The following is an 18,895-nucleotide window of genomic DNA, read 5'->3' on the forward strand; positions in this document are numbered from 1 at the left end:
GTATACTGCCTCACGTGAGTGTGTGTGTGTTGGTGGGGATAATCGTTCAATTCTGCACCACCTTCCCCAACGAAAAGACTCCACAAAGTATTCACATTATGGAATGGACATTTTCCCAGTCTTCAATGGGTTTCTGTCCGTCCGTGTTGCTGCTACCAACACTACCAGCATCCTTAGCGACACATGCCGGTAACGCTTTAGCAAGGTTTTGTTTATTCGGCAAATGGTAACATAAGGTCCGAAATGCGGAAACCTTTTGCTTGTTGCTAGAGCTTCCGATGCTTCCGGTCGGTAAACCGACACGTTCGTAGTGTGAGCCCGTGCCGGTTTTGATTGCTTTTCGAAGGTATAAGATTATGCTAATTAAACTGAAATAAAATGTGCCCATTTCTGGGAAGCTTTTCACACTTTAAAGCATATGTTTGAAATGTACGGTGCATGCTGTCGGAGCTTGTTTTTAAAGGGCGATGACTGGAAGAGTAAAATGGAATATAGAATAGATAGATGAACCATTTTTAATTAAATGCAAACCACTCAATAACAAGTGTTAATCATGGTATCTTAAGTGTTTGAAGTCTGGAAAGGTACTCCTGTGCAACTGGAGTTGAATTACCATGGTGTTTGTATGAAATTTACTTTTGAAATATAGCTTTAAAAAGAGCAATGGAGTATATAACACACGGTAGTTATAGAATTTTGCTTAATCTCTGCATTTGTTTGAGACATCATAATAAAAATCCTCTCTAATAAAGCAAACCATCTGGCACCTGGAATTGGATAAAATCAGCATGTAAAATGGTGCACAGCAAGACGCTTGGAAAGATCAAAGAAACTGGCACAAATATCCGATTGCAGATGTAGCCCTTCACATCCTTTACCAGCCCTTTACCAAACGCTTCTCATGCTTCCATTTTCAACCCACGCAATCTACTGCTCCTCCATGGTTGGAGAGGGAAAGCTGGAATTAGATTGGCATATTAATCTTCAGCGATAGCAATTCTTCGAATCGTCTTTTGACTCGTGGGCATTTAAGTGGGTAGTTGAAATGCACCAAAGTCTAAGCTACGTCCATACGGTGGGTTGTTTATCGTACCCGACGTGATGATAACCCCACGCATTTTGAAATAATTATTTCACAACTGGTTTTCTTCTTACGGGAAACGAGTTAGCTAAAATAATAATGCGTAGTTTATTACAGGAGCTATTTTCAGCGATCTGTTTCTGTACAGGAATTGTTTACATAGCCAGACATCTAGTGTACAATCAATTTAGGGATCTTTAGGCAATCACTCATTGCCAATAAGATGTTTCAAACTTACTCGTTTGCAGGATCACTTATTTGTCTGTTTTTAGCTGCTATATTAAATCCCAGGCTTGCACATAACTGGTCTTGTCAATTCAGATGAATATTGCTTTACTAGTATTTATTATAAGTTAATTTTATACGATTTTTGTCTACCGATTTATAGCTGTAATAGCCACAAACAAAAGGTGGATCGAAGCATCCATCATTAAATTCTACCTAAAACTACTGTATTTACAACTGTCATGCACATAATTTCATTTTTAGAGTTTTTCATCTGATATTCTCAATATTTTTATAAACATATGAAATAGAAACTATGGATAACTGTATTAATAAATAATAAAAAATTAAAATTAGTATTGTAACAATTGGGCCGGTCTGGTGGTACAGTTAACATGCAGGCCTTGGTCGACAACGGTTGTTGTGCCAAAGAAGAAGAAGAAGAAGAAGAAGAAGTGAAACATTAAATATATTAGAATCTCGAAAAACTAGGTGAATAGGGACTATTCGAAGGAAGGCTGTGAGGCTGCGGTGCAACTCTGTTTAGTGTTGTGTCTAAACGCACAGTTGTGTATAACACGAACTATTATTTTTCATATATTGTTTCTGAGTCTTCAAATAGTGAGAGGAATAAGAATGACTAAAATAATTTCAAACAAATATGATTAAAAACTCATCGGTTTTTAAAAACAAGCGTTATAAACGACCATTTTGAACCAAATGTGACTATGAATGCGAGATCATGCAGAAGTCCAAGGTCCAATAAATACAGATAAATACAGCTAGATAAGGATCAAGCTAGCCCAATCTTAATGCTAAACAGATTAATTGCGATTGACAGACGGTGTGTGTCGAATATATAGTGGTGGCAACCAAAGTGTATGAATATCAGGTGGTCTCGTCCCATACAAATTGACAACTAATTTCGAAATCAAAAAAATCTCCTTTTGACAGAATGGGTGAAGTGAATTTCCATAGGAACCGTTCGCTTTGTTCTTAGCAACACATACGTAGTACAAATTGGTGTCCTCATCGACGGCATTATTTTGATCCAAAAATGGATTTTAATTAGTTCAGATTTAGCTTACAGTAACATATATTTTGAGTGCTTTTTAAGGTATTTCAGTGCAAATAACGAAGATTCTAAGATTGTTTGTGTGTAAGGCAAGTCGTCAGAAAGCTTGTTTGGGGAAATGTTTTCACCCATGCTGTCAAAAAGTGACGTTCAACTTTTGCTATAAAAAACAGGCTATGAGACCACCTGATATTCATACACTTTGGTGGCAACCTAAAGTCGGACAGCTCGTATTTTCACCTATGACAGGGTTGCCACGATTTATTGGTATGTTCGCATGATTTTTTGATGCGTTCCCACAATTTTTTTATCGTCTTCCATAGATTTTTGGTATGTTCCCATAATTTATTAGTATTTTACGATTGATATCAATACAATTGGACCAAAAAATTCTGGAAAACGGCCTAAAAATCGCGGGAACGTACCAAAAAAATATGGGAACCCACCAAAAATTGAAGGGAACCAAACAATATATCGTGGGAAACCCTGTATCTGACTTTGCGGCACCCTGGACAGACTCTAGACCACTTATCGGAAAACTTTTTTCTCCTATCGGTGAAAACACTCTTCAGCTATGTTTGCAAAAAGTCAGACCAATATCGTTTAAAATCTCGGAACACTATACATAAATGTGATAAAAGATATGAAATTTATGCGGTCCATTGAAAGTCGTACAGTCTTCATTTCATAGCAAATTGGCTACGTAGCAAGACAATATTGACCAATATGGTTCTAAAATCATTTGATATCAGTTATTAAAGGACCACAGACTAATTTGGATAAATAAATAAAAAATATGCTTTTCTTCAGAGTCAATAATAAATGATCACTTGGTGTATGAAAATTACTTTTAAGTGTTGATTAGTGTTTGAACCTGTTCTTGATTGTCAGGGTTAATTATATATCAATTGTTCAAATAATGACCCCCACGATACTATAAATTTTAGGAAATGATCAAAGACTGATGAAAGACTCACACACATATAATATATTCTGTTTTAGCGATAAAAAATTCCATTTCCGAACCATTTCATTAAATTCTCTCTCGCAATACGCTTCCCCTCCGGTGGCGTTGGCATGATGGTAGCTTTATTTATATGGAATCGAATTTTGTTCCAATTTAAAAGAAAAAAAAGCAATCCAATGTCAAGGTAGCAATAATGTGTGACACTCCCTGGACCACGAGAATGACACGCCGCTACCTACCGTTCAACTTCCCAGCGCACTGCAAAAGAATCTTCCGCCCATAAGCGTCCCCCAGTGTGCATGAGACACGATAATGCATGATAAGCAGAACGATTGCTTCTAGCTGTAAAAGCTTCGTATTCGTTTGGTGCTTTGTTCCCGCCTCTTTGCTCATTTTTTGCTTTGTTTCGCGCGCGCCCGGTTTCGCCCATCCTGGCCGAAAATAATAGTCCGACGGGCTCATCAATATTCATGCGACGTCAAATGGCGGTTGTGTGCAGGAAGGCATAGATAATGCTTTTGGTTCAGTTATTTTCACTCACAGTGACGAGAAATAGACAGCAGCCATTACGGTACGTGGTGGCATTTTCGGTACGGTGCTGTGACGTTCCAGCAAAAGGAAGAGAGTACGGCTCCGTGTTGTTGGCCTTGCAGTAATCACTTCCACCGTGCCAGCACTCATTACTTTCGGGTCCCACACGGGGCACTGAATGGGGCAGCACGGGGGCTCGGGGCAGCACCACATTCTTCGCCATTCTGATTAACATTGAATGGCACCGCTGAGTATAGGTTTTGAGAGTTTGCCGAAAGATGTGATTATCGTTGCGTAAATGTAAGATTGCTCTATACACCTCAGTGCGTTCACTTGGCTTAATTTTCCAATGCGCATTATTTCTCGTTAAACTCCCACCGACAATTAGCGCTAATCGGTAGGATCAAATCAATGTGCAAAAGATCAGCTTTTCTATCGAGCTGCGTCATCGTTTGTGTGTGTTAGTAATATGTGAAGCAAATATTTTCAAATCCTAGTGAAAAGAAGATTTCCGAGAATGTATATTATTACAAAATAATTACAAAATAATTTAGATATTTAGTATGTTAATGTAGGGCACAACTAAAATAATATAAAACCAATTTAATTACTGGATATAATTTTGTTGGAAAAATATAAGCAGTCAATTGAGTATTTAGCTTTACTGGATGTTTAAAATTTTGCCTTTAGGAAGAAAACAGAAAACATTGGATTAGAAAATATTATTTACATTTCTTCTTCTTCATTGACACAACAACCGTTGTCGGTCAAGGCCTGTCTGTACTCACTAATGAAGTGAGCTTGGATTCCAGTGACTTATTGTTACCATATCAGGATAGTCAGTCCTATGTATGGGGGCACGGTCTATTCGGGGCTTGAATCCATGACGGGCATGTTGTTAAGTCGTACGAGTTGACGACTGTACCACCAGACCGGCCCCATTTACATTTCTACATATTTAATTAAGTAATTACCGCAAACAGAACTAACGCGGTAACAAAATAGCGAAGCGCACTATTTCGGCGGTAAACGGAAAAAATACTAGAATAAGCAAGTTGCAAAAAAGGCAAGAAATTAGGTCAAAATGCGCATAGCAAAAACTGAACTAACGTTGCGACCAAACAACGGATCCGTTTTTTGGGAAACATAGATTAAAAAAGGGAAGTGCTGATCGGTCAGCAGGAGCAGCACTTTTTAGGCATAAATTTAATGAGTTATTTTCAATAAGTCTCTATTTGCCAAGAACTGATTTCGGCGTACTCTTCATTGTGCTTAAGTCGGCGATGTACTGCGCCTGTCTTAGCGGTCGTTTCGAAAATAATTTTCTTGTGTGCAACATACAGTAATACCATACATATTTAAAAACAAAAATCACCAGAGTAAGCGATTCTGACTAGAATTCGGATAAGACACGCAGTTCTTACTTATAGCCACTTACTAACGACAAGTGCGGAAAGCTATTGTGGAATTGGACTAACATTAAGACACATACTAACAGAATGTACAGGATACGATAAAGGAAGGGAAACTTTCAATTTAGGAGACAATATCGATGAAGTTTTAGCAAGCAAAGAAGAAAATGAAAATAATTTATTGAATTTCTTAAAAGCCGTTGATATTTTTAATTTTATGCTTAGGACTTAGGACATATATAGTCATAATTAGTAAATAGGAATTAAAACTAAGAGGCGAATGTCAGTCAAAAGACCCAAAACCTCTATAAAACAAATAAAAAAATAATAATTATATTTAACTTCCGTCACCAACACATTCGTTAATTGCATCAATTAATTTTAAATTTGCCTTTCGTTGAAAAAGTATTAAGGCCGGGCTACATTGATCGTACTCGCAAGCGTAATTTTGATTTTCACTAGCGCATCTGGCGGCGACTGGTGGAAGCTTTTTTTGGTCATCGAGGGAATGGACCTGCCGGATCTCAAAATTAAGTAGTTTTTCCATCGTTTTCCATTGCAAAAATGGATGCAATGCGTGCAAGACATGTGTATCTACGTTTTACAAAACTTTTCTCCTCCGATTTAAGTAAAAAACATGGAAAATTAACGTATTTTCTGGAGCGGCTCTAAATTGTTTGGCAAAATGCTTCGGTCAGCCGCCGCCAGATGCGCTAGTGAAAATAAAAATTACACTTGCGAGTACGATCAATGTAGCCCGGCCTTTAGGTTTTATTATTTACTTTAACACGTACCAACATGAACTGCACTTTAAACACGACTCAAACTTTCGCCTGTTTTGTCAAAGCGCTACGGGTGATTATGTTTTTCTTCTCAAATTACCGTAACAAAAGGGAGAAGGTTTTGGATTTTTTTTTGGGAACAAAAAGTAATTGGCGACATTTATTCAACACACACACACTCGCGCATTCAACAAAACAGCGGCATTTTTATATTGTGCTGGTGATGCCATGACAATTAAAGCGCTCTGTCGAACTGTTTACTCCCACAGGATTGCAAACAAATTGAGACATTGAGCCCAACAGAGTGCGGCAGAGCAAAACAAATTGTCCATGCAGGCAAATCGGAGGCGCTGGGAGGAGGGTGAATTGTTTATGTGGATTTTTTACGGCCTGCCGCACAGCGTTTGCATACGAAGTAATTAACTTTCATCCCACAATAAAAGGCTGCCGGCATTGATGAGCACAGCGGGCACCGGGGCGGCGCACAGCCGTACAGCAGCCGTGCGTTTGGCGCAACACACAAAGTACGGTTATAGTAAACCATCTCCCCAGACAGCTTAATCCCGCGAAACTGCAAACAGATAAAACCCGGCCATATTCTAGCAAAGCTCGAAAAAATAAATAAAATTCTGCACCATTTCCAACTCCTGGGGCGCTCCTGGAGCTGGGTAATTAAAAAGATTGAAGAGTGATAAAATATTGGAGTCGAATGTTTCAAACCGAAATTTATTATGCACGTAAGGGAAGCACGTAGTAAGCGATGAGGGAAGATTATCGCAATCCCATGGAAATGGCGTTACGTGTGCTTCACTGTCGCAAAGGGGTTAATCCACACTTTATGGAGGAGGTACAATGCAAATTGATTGCAAATGGCACTGTTTTATTTATATGAACGGGTAGGATGGATATAGCGAGTGAGAAAAAGAGAGAGAGAGAGCGAGAGAGGGAGAAAGCGAGAGAGAGAGAACACTTTCTGTTTGTTGATACATTAAAACGGTTTGCCGCTCGGTAAACATTCCGCAAATGAAAGCATTTGCTTTGGCAATAAAATTTATGCCAACAAATTGCCATCACTGACTCCAATTGAATGTGAACACTGTCGATGAGGCGAGCAAAAACTATTTTTATAATCTGATTTAATGTGTTCAATACCGACATGCCCGCTTTACTCAGCAGTAAGTCTGGATCCCCCATTACCACCGAACACAATGTCCCGACAAGCAGGCATGGCCAACCCATCTTACATGACTTTACGCAAACCACTACACAGAACCCTCGCGCCCCCACGGGCCGCATGAATGTTTTAAAATCCTTTGTCGAAAGCGTAACTTTACGAATTATTGTTCCATACCCTCCATGTGTGGCCAGACGGGGAGGGAGGGGTGTAGGTTTATCGGAAACAACCGGAGATGCCGAAGTGATGGTAAAAGATACGCATCGAAACTTTGCGGCAACGATAGCGGTTTTGGAAGTTGCAAAAAGTTGTTAGCATCGATAGGCAGATTAAGACACTATGTGAAAAGTTTGCACGCTTGCCGGCGAGGTTCGGGTCTCGGGCAGCTGAGGGGATGCGGTTGTGTGTGAGGTGTTGGGTTGACGATGGGTACTGAACTTTGCACAACCCTCTGCCTGCCAGTAATGATGGAGAACTTTGTCGAATGGTGGTAGACCAGCAGATAAATGAGACGTTTGGCTGAACCATGCAACGAGGTTTCAAAAGGTAAGCTTGCCAACTACAGTATGATGGAAGGGAACGGGCGCTGTATTTTGAGTAATGTGTGCTTTCAAATTGTGATTAAATTGAATCAAATCCATCTGATGTAAACAATCATTGCCAAAGTTACATGATGTATGTTGCTATGTTTTTTTTATAACAAATCATGATACAGATATTTATTTAGACACACAAGGGCGTTCAAACGTTCAAACAATAGACATCGTATGTATTTGCCACATACTGATATTTCGATATCACACGTTTTTCGGATTTGGGAGACTTTTGAAAGAAAATACCTACATCGCACAAAAGCCTTTGTGTATCCATTTCAGTGCCTGTGCGTGCGTAATGCATGAAAGCTCATTGTACCTTTTCCTCTTCCACAACTCCAAAGCTTTCCAATGACCCTTTGTAAGCGATTTTACGATGTCTTTGTATTTTTGGGTACAGATTTTTATGGCTTTTGCTTAGAAGGTGCATGTTAGCAACATTTGTTAGCTTATTTTATTGACTTGGCAAAATGGGAATAGATTTTGTGATTTATTGAACTAGAGTCTCGTTAAAAAAGAGGGAAATACTTCTTCACTATTTATATTGTTCAATATTACGTCAAAAGGGGTACTAGTGTGCATATAATGTGCATTTTAGGTTTGTGTTTTTTCATCAGCTATACTACAATTAATTTTTGATTCAAATATGTCATTTACTGTATGTTACCAAAGACGTTGCGGAGCGAGGTTTTTTGATGTGCTCGATACAAAATTGATCATGATTGGCGCTAGTAATAATGTGTTAAAACACCTACTATGTAGATAATATCTATGTTGACTATTGCAGCGAATATCTATTATCTTCTTCTTCTTCTTCTTCTTCTTCTTCTTTGGCACAACAACCTTAGTCGGTAAAGACCTGCCTGTGCAACTACTGGGCTTGGCTTTCAGTAACTTATTGATTACCCATAGCAGGATTTAATTAGTCCTACGTGTGGGGACACGGTCCATACGGGGTTTGAACCCATAATGGGCATGTTGTTAAGTCGTACGATAAAACCACTGTACTACGAGACCGGCCTATTGCTAGAATTCATGCTCTAATTCAATCAATGTGTCATCAAGAGAAAAAAATATTACATTTTTCCTAACATTGTTTCAAAAAAGCTTTATATTTTTCCTTTTTTTTAATATCAACGTCTGAAAGTCTAAGTCAGGTATAAGCGGAACATAGGCTGGTATTATTGAATCCGTTCGTAGCGGGAACGTACGTTAGGAAAATGAGTGTCGGGACGTACGCCGCCACTACGAACGGATTCAATAATACCAGCCATACTTTACAATGGAGGCGCATTATACCTGATGATGCCGTGGAGACGCCTGGTTATACTTTAGCACAGGTATGTCAAACTGACGGTCCGTGTCGATTTTGTATGCGGCCCGGGAAAATATTTTGAGAATTTTTCAAAGCATTGCAAACCATAATGTATATTACTATAATTTTATTTGAAAGCATTGACTTTTCTAAAGGAGAACAATCTACAGTGAAATCTCTCTAAAGTGATTCTTCATGGGACCGTCAGCTTAGAGAGATATTCATGTTGAGGAAAAATATTGAAGATGTTGCTTGATGGTTTCTTGGATAACCACGGGAAAAACATGGCATCGTTTGACCAATATGTTTGTGAACTGTTATTTGCTAGGATTCATTTTGCGTGTCGCGAAAGACTTCAAAGATCCATTCAGTATAAAAGCTTTGTATTGTGCAATTGTCCGTCCTACCTTAGAATTTGCTAGTATTATTTGGACTCCGACACAGCAATATTTAATAGATAGGCTAGAATCGGTTCAACGCAAGCTTACTCGTTCATTGTTTTATCGTCTCCCGTGGACTCGTAATTCTGTTTGTCCCTCTTACCGTACAAGGTGCCTGTTATTTGGACTAGAACCTCTGCAACATAGAAGAAAGACGGCACAGTGCTTATTTATACACAAACTTGTTAGCGAATCTTTAGACGCCCCGTCAATTCTGAGTAAATTGAACTTTCAGGCCCCCAGTAGAATGTTAAGAACCAGGACATTATTCAACATAGAATTCAGATCGACTAATTTTGGATCTAACGATCCTTTATTCAAAATAATAAGTGCCTATAACTCTCTAGGAAACAATGTCGACTTGAACTTAAACTTAAACAATTTACGAACCTTTTTACATAGCTTAGTATGATGCATCCACAGTTTATGTTGTTTTTTTACTTTTATTTGGTTGATTGACAGTTAAACTTCTTATGTTTTTGGATGCGTGTTTGTTAGCACTGTTCTTTAGCATTAAAGCACTGTTTTTTAGCATAGAACTAAGTATTTTATGTAAGCCTATGCCAGCTGGATAACTTTCGGGATAAACAATAATAATAATAATAATAATAATAATAATAATAATAATAATAATAATAATAATAATAATAATAATAATAATAATAATAATAATAATAATAATAATAATAATAATAATAATAATAATAATAATAATAATAATAATAATAATAATAATAATAATAATAATAATAATAATAATAATAATAATAATAATAATAATAATAATAATCATAATAATAATAATAATAGTAATAATAATAATAATAATCATTATAATAATCATAATAATAATAATAATAATAATAATAATAATAATAATAATAATAATAATAAATTCATCGTAGAGAATTTTGGCTTGAAAATCGCATATGCAGCTTGAAGAATGTTCGAAGAATATATTTGTCAATTTTGTAGAGCTTTTGTAAATGTCTTGTAACCTGGAGCACCCGGGAAATAATGTTGACAAAAAGAAACAAAATTTTCCATTTGCGAAAAAGTGTAGCTGTTGTTACGTGTGTAACAGTACGTGAATAGCTGGATAGACTTTCTTAGAACTGGCTTTGTGTGTATTTAATGTGTATTTGCTCAGTTTAAAAATTAGTCTTTCTTCGGTCGATTGACTTTTGCCACCAATTTGCGGTTAGCGATGGCGCCCTGTTCTCGATCAGCTGTGCGAACTTGACCCTGATTGAACCGTTTTCTAATTGGACCTATTTTAGATAAGCTAGCTTTTCGCCTTTGGGGATATCTTTTTGTCCTTATCTGTTTTACAGCGCCATCTGGTGCTTTCCTCGTAAGTTATTCGAGCTGTCCTTGACAGCTCGTTGTTTTGATTAACATTACGGCTGCTGATCTACACGAGGTAGATATCGTGCCAACAGTAACCAAACAGTTATCTGGTGCTGTTGTGATCCAGTGCTAAGGTACTATTGATAAAATACATGTTTCCAATTGATTTAAGTTCCTATTTAATACTTCATAAACAAAATTTTCATCGACATTGAGAGGATTGACTTTGTGTCATGTGGTATAGCTTTTTGTCGCTCAAGTTTTGTCAATGTCTATGATTCGGCTACGAGAAAAGCTCTTTTTTGCCGCTGACAAGTAGTTTTGGCAAAGTTGACAAATTTTTCAACATTTTGTCACACCCATCGACTCTCTCATCATTTGACTTATTAGCTGTGTTTTCACAGCGCATATACTGCTAGATAATATACGTCAAACATACTTTTTCACTGAACAAGGGAAAATCAGCAGCCTTGGGCAAATCTTTTTCGAGTGATTCAAGGTGTCGAAGTGATTCCACATCCATATTGTTACGATTGCTTCTAAGCTCAAAGTGTACTGCCCAATTTGTTTAATAATACTGATCTGAAGCAAGATCAAAATTCATCAATAAACGATTTGTGATACATTTTCTTTACTATTGGGGTATATTTTTTTATTCTTAACTTTGCAGGTCGCAAACCATTGGAAATTTATACTTGCGACCCTTTGATAAAATGAATTTGCCACAGCTGCTTTAGCGCATAACGTTGCTAAATCCATAAAATAAATTTATAAAACCAGGCTAAATCTTTAAAACCCTGCGTCCAGACATACCGCCAAATAGCATCGCGCTCTGAAGCGTGAAGCCAAAATCGATCACATTCGTTAATATTCGATGAAGAGTCTATACAAAAAACATGTATTTCACAGCGTATATTTTCACGCCATGATGGCATTCTATCGAATTTAACTTTTGTTACGTAACGCAAAATATTTTTTTCTTCGAAAAACAAATGAGTAATAAACAAGGATTCTTCTTCGTGACTTAACAACCTTTGCGCTTGAACTGGAACAATCAATCGGATATGCCACCGTACAACACACGTTTTGAAAAAAAAAAGACATATAGACTCACAAGTAAGCTTCATTGCAGGATTATTACTAGAGACAATTGATGCACCATCGCTCCTACACAAATTAAGCTTCTACGTTCCTCGTTTAGCATCGCGGCATCTTAGAATACTGTACCAATTGAGACATAATACGCAAAATGGTGCAAATGCCACCATGACCATCATGACGAGGAGATTTAACGAACATGCAATATGGTGCAAATGCCTCCATGACCATCATGACGAGGAGATTTAACGAACATGCACAATTATTCGACTATCATCTAAGGGCGACAACATTTAGAAATATGTTAAGAAATTAGTAATAAAATAGGCTCTCGTTACACAAATCGCGGCGGACGGGTAATTTTCGATAAACAACAATTATGCTGGCTTAAAAAGGATTTCGCTACTTATTATGTACCACGTAGCCGAAAAGTCTGTCATTGCCAGGGGGCCGGTTCATACGAGCATTGAACCCAAACCGGAATTTGGTTACCACGGACGGACGGACGGAAAATCTTACCAAAGGATTGTCGCAGTAACGTTGCATTCCGTTACTGTGACGACTGCAATGGCACGCATTTGATGATAGTAACATGCGATTCGCAGGTAACGACACGCGATTCGAAGCAACTGGCAAGAAATTCAACTGTAACGCTAGAAACAGGTGTAATACCAATCTAATTCCTTTCAAACCCAATTCGTTTCAAACAAATTGAAGATAGAGTTATTGCAGTTAGCCCTTGTTTCGTCAGAGTTGATCATTGGTCGTAATTTTATGTATAGATAAATCAAAATGCAGCCGAAACTCCTGCAAACAGCACGGATTTTTTTCGCAATTTGTAAAACATGTGCAACATATTAAACATCACATGTTATGTGAAAGAGAATTTCACAAAACAATCACATAAAAACTTATTAAAGTTTAAAGCTTATTCAATAAAATAAGCTATTAGAGGGGGGAGGGGGATCAATCTGTTACGTAAGTTGGGGGGGGGGGATTCTTTCAACGTTACAGTTTGTTACACTATGGGGGAGGGGGGGGGGGGGCGATGTTGAAAATTTGTAATTTTTGGGTTACGTTATTGATAGATGATGCCTTAGGCGTGAAATGTTTCACCCGTGTTGATTTTGGCAACGTTTTCACGCTGCACGGCATGAAATTGAGAAGCCAAACGAAATGTAAACAGATAACAAAGTTATGTAAAATGAATGTAATATAATATAGTATCTAAAATAATAATTACTTACCGAAAACTTTATATTTTCTAGAAATGTATTTTTAAAGATGCCTTTAAAGTCTTTAATATTTATTTCAAAATGTAAATAATGCACTAAATTATAAACCATACTTTGCTTTAGCTTTTGCTAATATGGATATAGAAATACTGAGCTATTGCACAACATTGTAGTCTTACTTTATGCATTATCATTTTACTGGAACAATAAGCAAACATAACTCAACGATTCGATCAACATTATGGGAAGCAAACTGTATGTCGAAGTTGCCCGGAAGTACTGTAACGAGCTGAAATCCGTCGTTCTCCGTCGTGCTGGGTCGTTCGCCGTATGGTACGGAAGTCATGCATCAAACATTTACCATTGCCACCAGTGCATCTACCCATCGGTTTCAGATCCTGCCGTAGCGAACCGTAGCTCAATGAAGTGGCCATTCATTGAACGATTTACTTGAACCCGCTGGGTCAAACACCATGACCGTCAATTCCCCCGGATGCGAACACCAAATAAAGCTTTATTAATTGTAAACCCAGGAGATGCAACACACCAGTTGTTCCGGCGGAGGCGGATACACGACAACAGTTGATTGATGTTCACAGGAAGTCATCATCGATAAATTGCCTCTATCACAAGTAGAGCCATATTTAAAACACACATATTTAGGTTCCTGCAGAGCTTATTGCTATAGAATGACATATTTTAACATATTGTTGTAGTAAACAGGATTTATCTAGGATGATGCACGCAAGGCATTAAACATAGCATACTATAGGTATAAAATGCTACAAACTCCCCTTTTCAGCACAGTTAGCAAAATTATTGTTCAGAATATTTTGTGCACTCGCATTACAGCACAAACGTTAAAATATTTCATGCAAAAAATGTACGCACCGGGACCGGGACCTTGCCTCGTCAAACCCCTGCTGGCAAATATGAAAACAAGCAAACTTTTCATGGGCGGTTGGAAAACGCGAAATTGGTGTTTACTTTCCGCGTCGATGAGGTCAAATGTTTCTGATTGCTTTTGGGCACAAGCAAAACACGGAACTTGCGCTCGCTCGGTAAACCATTGAAGCAAAAACACCCGCCGGCAGGTATTCGCTACGACCGCGGTATTATAATTACACCCGCAACGATTGTTATGGTAGGTTTATTTTACATCCCAACCGGTTTTCGGGTTTCAACCATGCCGTGCCGTCACCGTTGCTGTTAGCTTTTAGTTCATTTGTGGTGATGATCATTTTTCACCAGAATCCATATCCGTTTGCGCTTGCTGCCCGTAGGCAGGGGTGATTTGAGACGCATTCAAGAGAGACCTTAAAGTCTGTGTAAGTTATGTTGGATCTTTATTTAAGCAGGCGGCTGGATTCAACCGTCAGTCAGGTCGTCATTTTGGGGCATTTTTCAAGGACTGGTTTGGTTAGCTTCGATTCTGTTGGTGGTATGCAGTGATAAAACATTTAAAAGAAACTCATTTCTGCAGGTTCTACAAGATATTATACAGTCTGTTCCCGAATTACGCGGCTCTCGACTTACGTTGGTTTAGAGACAAGCTTTTTTTTAATTTGATAGATAAAATGTCTAATAAGTACATTTTGCTGCAAGAATTGTAAAATACAATTACATTGCTTTTTTGCTCACATTTTTAAACCACTTTAAAGCCATAAATTTCCAAATTTTCTTCACGAATTGAATTTAATTAATGGTTGAGTTGATATAAATACTAAATTCAATAACAAAGCATCCGTTTTTAACTGTATTTTGGTTGAGAAATGTGAATAAATGCGGATCCCTCGAAAACGCATTAACCGCGTATCTTGGGAGCAGGCGGCACCGGATGACAGAAAGTCAAGCCTTTGCTTATAGAGGAACATGAATATTTATCGATATTTTGTTTATAAAGTACTAAAAGAAACACAAATCATTTATAAACATGCATTTTAGCATTATCAACTTGGGAATGGATTACAACTGCGCCAAATAAATGTTTGTTCACGCTGTTTTGTCAAATTTTGTCACTGTATGTCTGTATTATCTGGCTTCTCCAGGTAACGAAAAATTGTCAAAAGTTCACTTGTTTAATAATTTGTCAGCATTTTGTCGCTCACGAGGGCTCGCGCCTATTTAAATCAGGGTAACGATGAATTGCCAAATGATGGTATTAAATTGTGAGCGGATTCATACACTTTTGCAGTAATATGACATATGACAGTTTTTAAAAGGGGTTGTCCCGTGGTCGTCTACTCGCACGACCTAACAACGTGTCCGTCGTGGGTTCAAATCTAAAATAGACAGCCCTCGAGGAGCAAGGACTAGACTATCCGGCTGCATGGTACTTAATTAGTCTCGAAAGCTTGTATAGATTGGTATTACCGCGTAGGTCGTAAAGCCAAGAAGAAGAATACGAGAGTTTTCAAAAGAATATTTAATATTAGCATGAAAAATATATGTTTACACAAATATAACTTGTTATGGATATGGTGGTTGATATGGTTTATTGTTTTCTGTGATTCAAAATGAGTTCTCACATATGAACTATAATTAGTAAAAGAATGGTAGTGCGGTCGTACCTTGTTTTGAGTTCGATAGGACGTTAAAAGGAAATTAGCTGGAACTAATATAAATCAATCAACGCTTACTGATTGTAAATCCTTTAATTTCTTGTTAGTCGATACAGCCTAATTAATGAGACGCATTTTTAATAAGACGGTTGTATGCCTTTAAATATAGAACGTTTTACAAGGGCTGATCTGTGAGCCATTTTGTTCCGTACGGTATGCCTCAGCTCAGCATTTCCTCGTGTGACACAATTGATATGTTAAATAACCCCTTTGCTTCTGACATTCGCCAACAGTTTAATTACTGCATATCAAACATAATTGCCGTAATTGGCTGAGCTTGTTCACGTGTATGCAAAGGTCACCTTCTTGAGCTTCCGTCTAAAACGTTGGTGCTGCACCTGCAAACAGTCAGTCAGTCTAGAACCTGCGTATCGCATCAATCATGTTGGCCGCTGAGACCGTTGACTTTTTCCGTGTTCAATCAATCTGCCTGAGAGCTATTGGCATTGCTCGAACCGATTCGTTCCGCGGGAGAGTTCTGTTCGCGTTTAGCTTCTTCACCGTGCTTGTCATGATGCTGGGCACGGTGATGTTTGCCTTCAAACACATCGACCAAATTATGCTGCTATGCGATTGTCTGGGGCCCACCTTCACCGCCTACCTGGGGCTGGTGCGGCAGTACAATCTACTCCTGCATCGGTCCGAGCTGTGGAGTATCGTGGACGAGTTTGCGGCATTGAAGCATTCGCTCCAGTCGAGCGAAATCAGGATCGTGCAAAAGTACAACCGCATCGACCGGTTCCTCGCGTGGGCTTATTTGATTACGGCCATGTCAACGGGAGTGCTTTTCGTGGGAGTAGCGCTAGTGCTGGTTTTCCTGTCGGAGAAATCGGACTGGAAACTACCGCTGCTGATGGAGTAGGTTGCCTGGGGAGATTCCCAAGTCCAAGTGCTCTACACTCTCTTGCTACCCAGCTGTCTTTATCTTCTCTTTCCTCGTCCGTAGCTTCCCATTTGATGTGAAACATCCGGTGACCTTTACAATTTTCTTTGTCTGGTGCAGTGTGGCCATATTTTGGGTCGTGCTGGATTGTGTGGCGTGTGATTCCACGTTCGGTACCTTTTCCTCCTGCCTGGTGGCCCACTTCGTCATCATCCAAGAGCGTTTCGAGGGGCTTCGCTTTGACGAAGGTAACCGGGAGCTGAAGAAACTCATCGAACACCACAAGTACATACTACGTATCTCCGATCGTGTCATCAATGCGTATAAAAATGTCATTCTGAATCAATTGCTCATCTCATCGGTACTGCTCTGTATGCTCGGCTTTCAGCTAGTCATATCGGTGGGTACGAACATTATGGTGGTATATGTGGCGTACGGGATGGCCATTACCATACAGGTTACCTACTACTGCTACTATGGATCACAGCTCTACTACGAGGTGCACACATATCCAACCAATCTGTGGGAAAACTAGAGAAACTAAATCCCCTTCTTTGCTATGGTCAATTTCAATTCTAGAGTACACAGGTGCATGATGCTGTCTTCAAAAGCAAATGGTATGATGCGAGTGTTGCCACCCAAAAAATGTTGATCAACTGTATGATGAGAGCGAAGAAACCGGTGAACGCAAAGTCGGGCTTTACGCAAGCATCTTTGCCCGCGCTGAATGCGGTATGGTGGCAATACGTAATTAAAAACGATTTTGAGTAAGTGACCTTTTGTGGTTGGTGTTATCTCTTTTCAGATTTTAAATTCAGCTGGATCGTACGTAGCTCTACTGATGTCTCTGATGGAGTAAAAGATTGTTTCAATTATTAAAGCAAAAACAACACTTAATAATCTTAAACGTGAAATAGATGATGTTGGATGTAGCTGCACAAGAAACACTAACTATTCTAATGGAACTATCCAAAATCAATGTTTAACTTAGTTTGCTATCAATAATTGCGAACATAGATGCAATTCTATTTGTCTAAAGTCTAAACTGCTCTGCTATGAAATGTACACAATATTTATGTTACTCTGTTACCATTTCACCACACGCTATCCACTTCCATCGTCTATTGGCTTTTTTGCTGTTTAAATGTTGTAGAGTTATAGAAAAAGCAATGGAAATTTTATTCTGCGTTTCAACTAAACCCAAGTAATTCTGCTTTGTAACTGTCCCGCCGTCACCATTGCATGTTCGAACGCAAAATTCAAAAATCTCCGCATGTATCACCTACATTCCTTGCGTGTTGTGTTCCCTTTTTATCATTGCATTGTTCTAACGAAATCTCAGGACACATCAGTACAGTACAGTAAAGCTTAATAACTATATTTGCACATGTATGCTCAAATAAAATAATACACAGTACGGATATTCCCTCGAAGTCTTTCTTACACGGCGGCTCACAGGATCTGTTGACGTGGACGGCAACAGTGCACGCGTATGTGTGTATATATAGTGACACTAAGTTTCGTATGTAGCAAATGAAATAAATAAAATAAATGGTCGTATAAACCATCATCATTGTGTATTGTGCTGGAAAATACATCGAACAGAAATCGTACCTCTTGCTTGATTGGAATGTTCATGGAATAGATACCTATGTTGTTTTTTTTTTAATATACCCTTTGCACACGACGTCATTATTGATGTCGCCATTCAAGCAATGGATTGTAACGGTCACCTTTGTGGTAACGCTAGACGGCAATTAATATGCAGTCGTGTCGCTGATCTGTTGCTCTCTTTACGTTGTATGATGATATGATATATGTGGTGAATTGTTACCACTGTACACTTATCACAAAGTTTGGTGAAATTTGTGTTGTTATAAGATTGTAAAGAATGAAACATTACACAATTGCAATTACAAGTCAACATTGGGGTGTTTTACGATACTAGCCAGCTTTTTGTATGGAGTTTAACTCTTGGCGGCGGAAATCATGGCAACACCTCATGTAGACTTCACAGGAATCACAAAGAAGATTTATAGTGATCATTGTTATCCATTGAAAGAGAAATAAACAACAAATTGTGTAAAATAAAAGCTACATAACGATTATCTTA

At 38.4% G+C, this 18,895-nt stretch overlaps 1 protein-coding gene across 1 annotated transcript; it reads left to right on the plus strand.

Annotated features, from left to right (window-relative positions):
• Positions 1-16,246: 16,246 nt before the first annotated feature.
• LOC120951744 (odorant receptor 47a-like) lies at positions 16,247-18,343 on the plus strand. The gene is made up of 4 exons (XM_040370628.2): positions 16,247-16,757; positions 16,846-17,281; positions 17,362-17,514; positions 17,588-18,343. Exons 1-4 carry the CDS (start codon positions 16,282-16,284, stop codon positions 17,639-17,641), a joined length of 1,119 nt encoding a protein of 372 aa, XP_040226562.2. The 5' UTR covers positions 16,247-16,281; the 3' UTR covers positions 17,642-18,343.
• Positions 18,344-18,895: the final 552 nt, after the last annotated feature.

This window comes from Anopheles coluzzii, chromosome 2 (assembly GCF_943734685.1).
Source record: "Anopheles coluzzii chromosome 2, AcolN3, whole genome shotgun sequence".
Lineage (NCBI taxonomy): Eukaryota > Metazoa > Arthropoda > Insecta > Diptera > Culicidae > Anopheles > Anopheles coluzzii.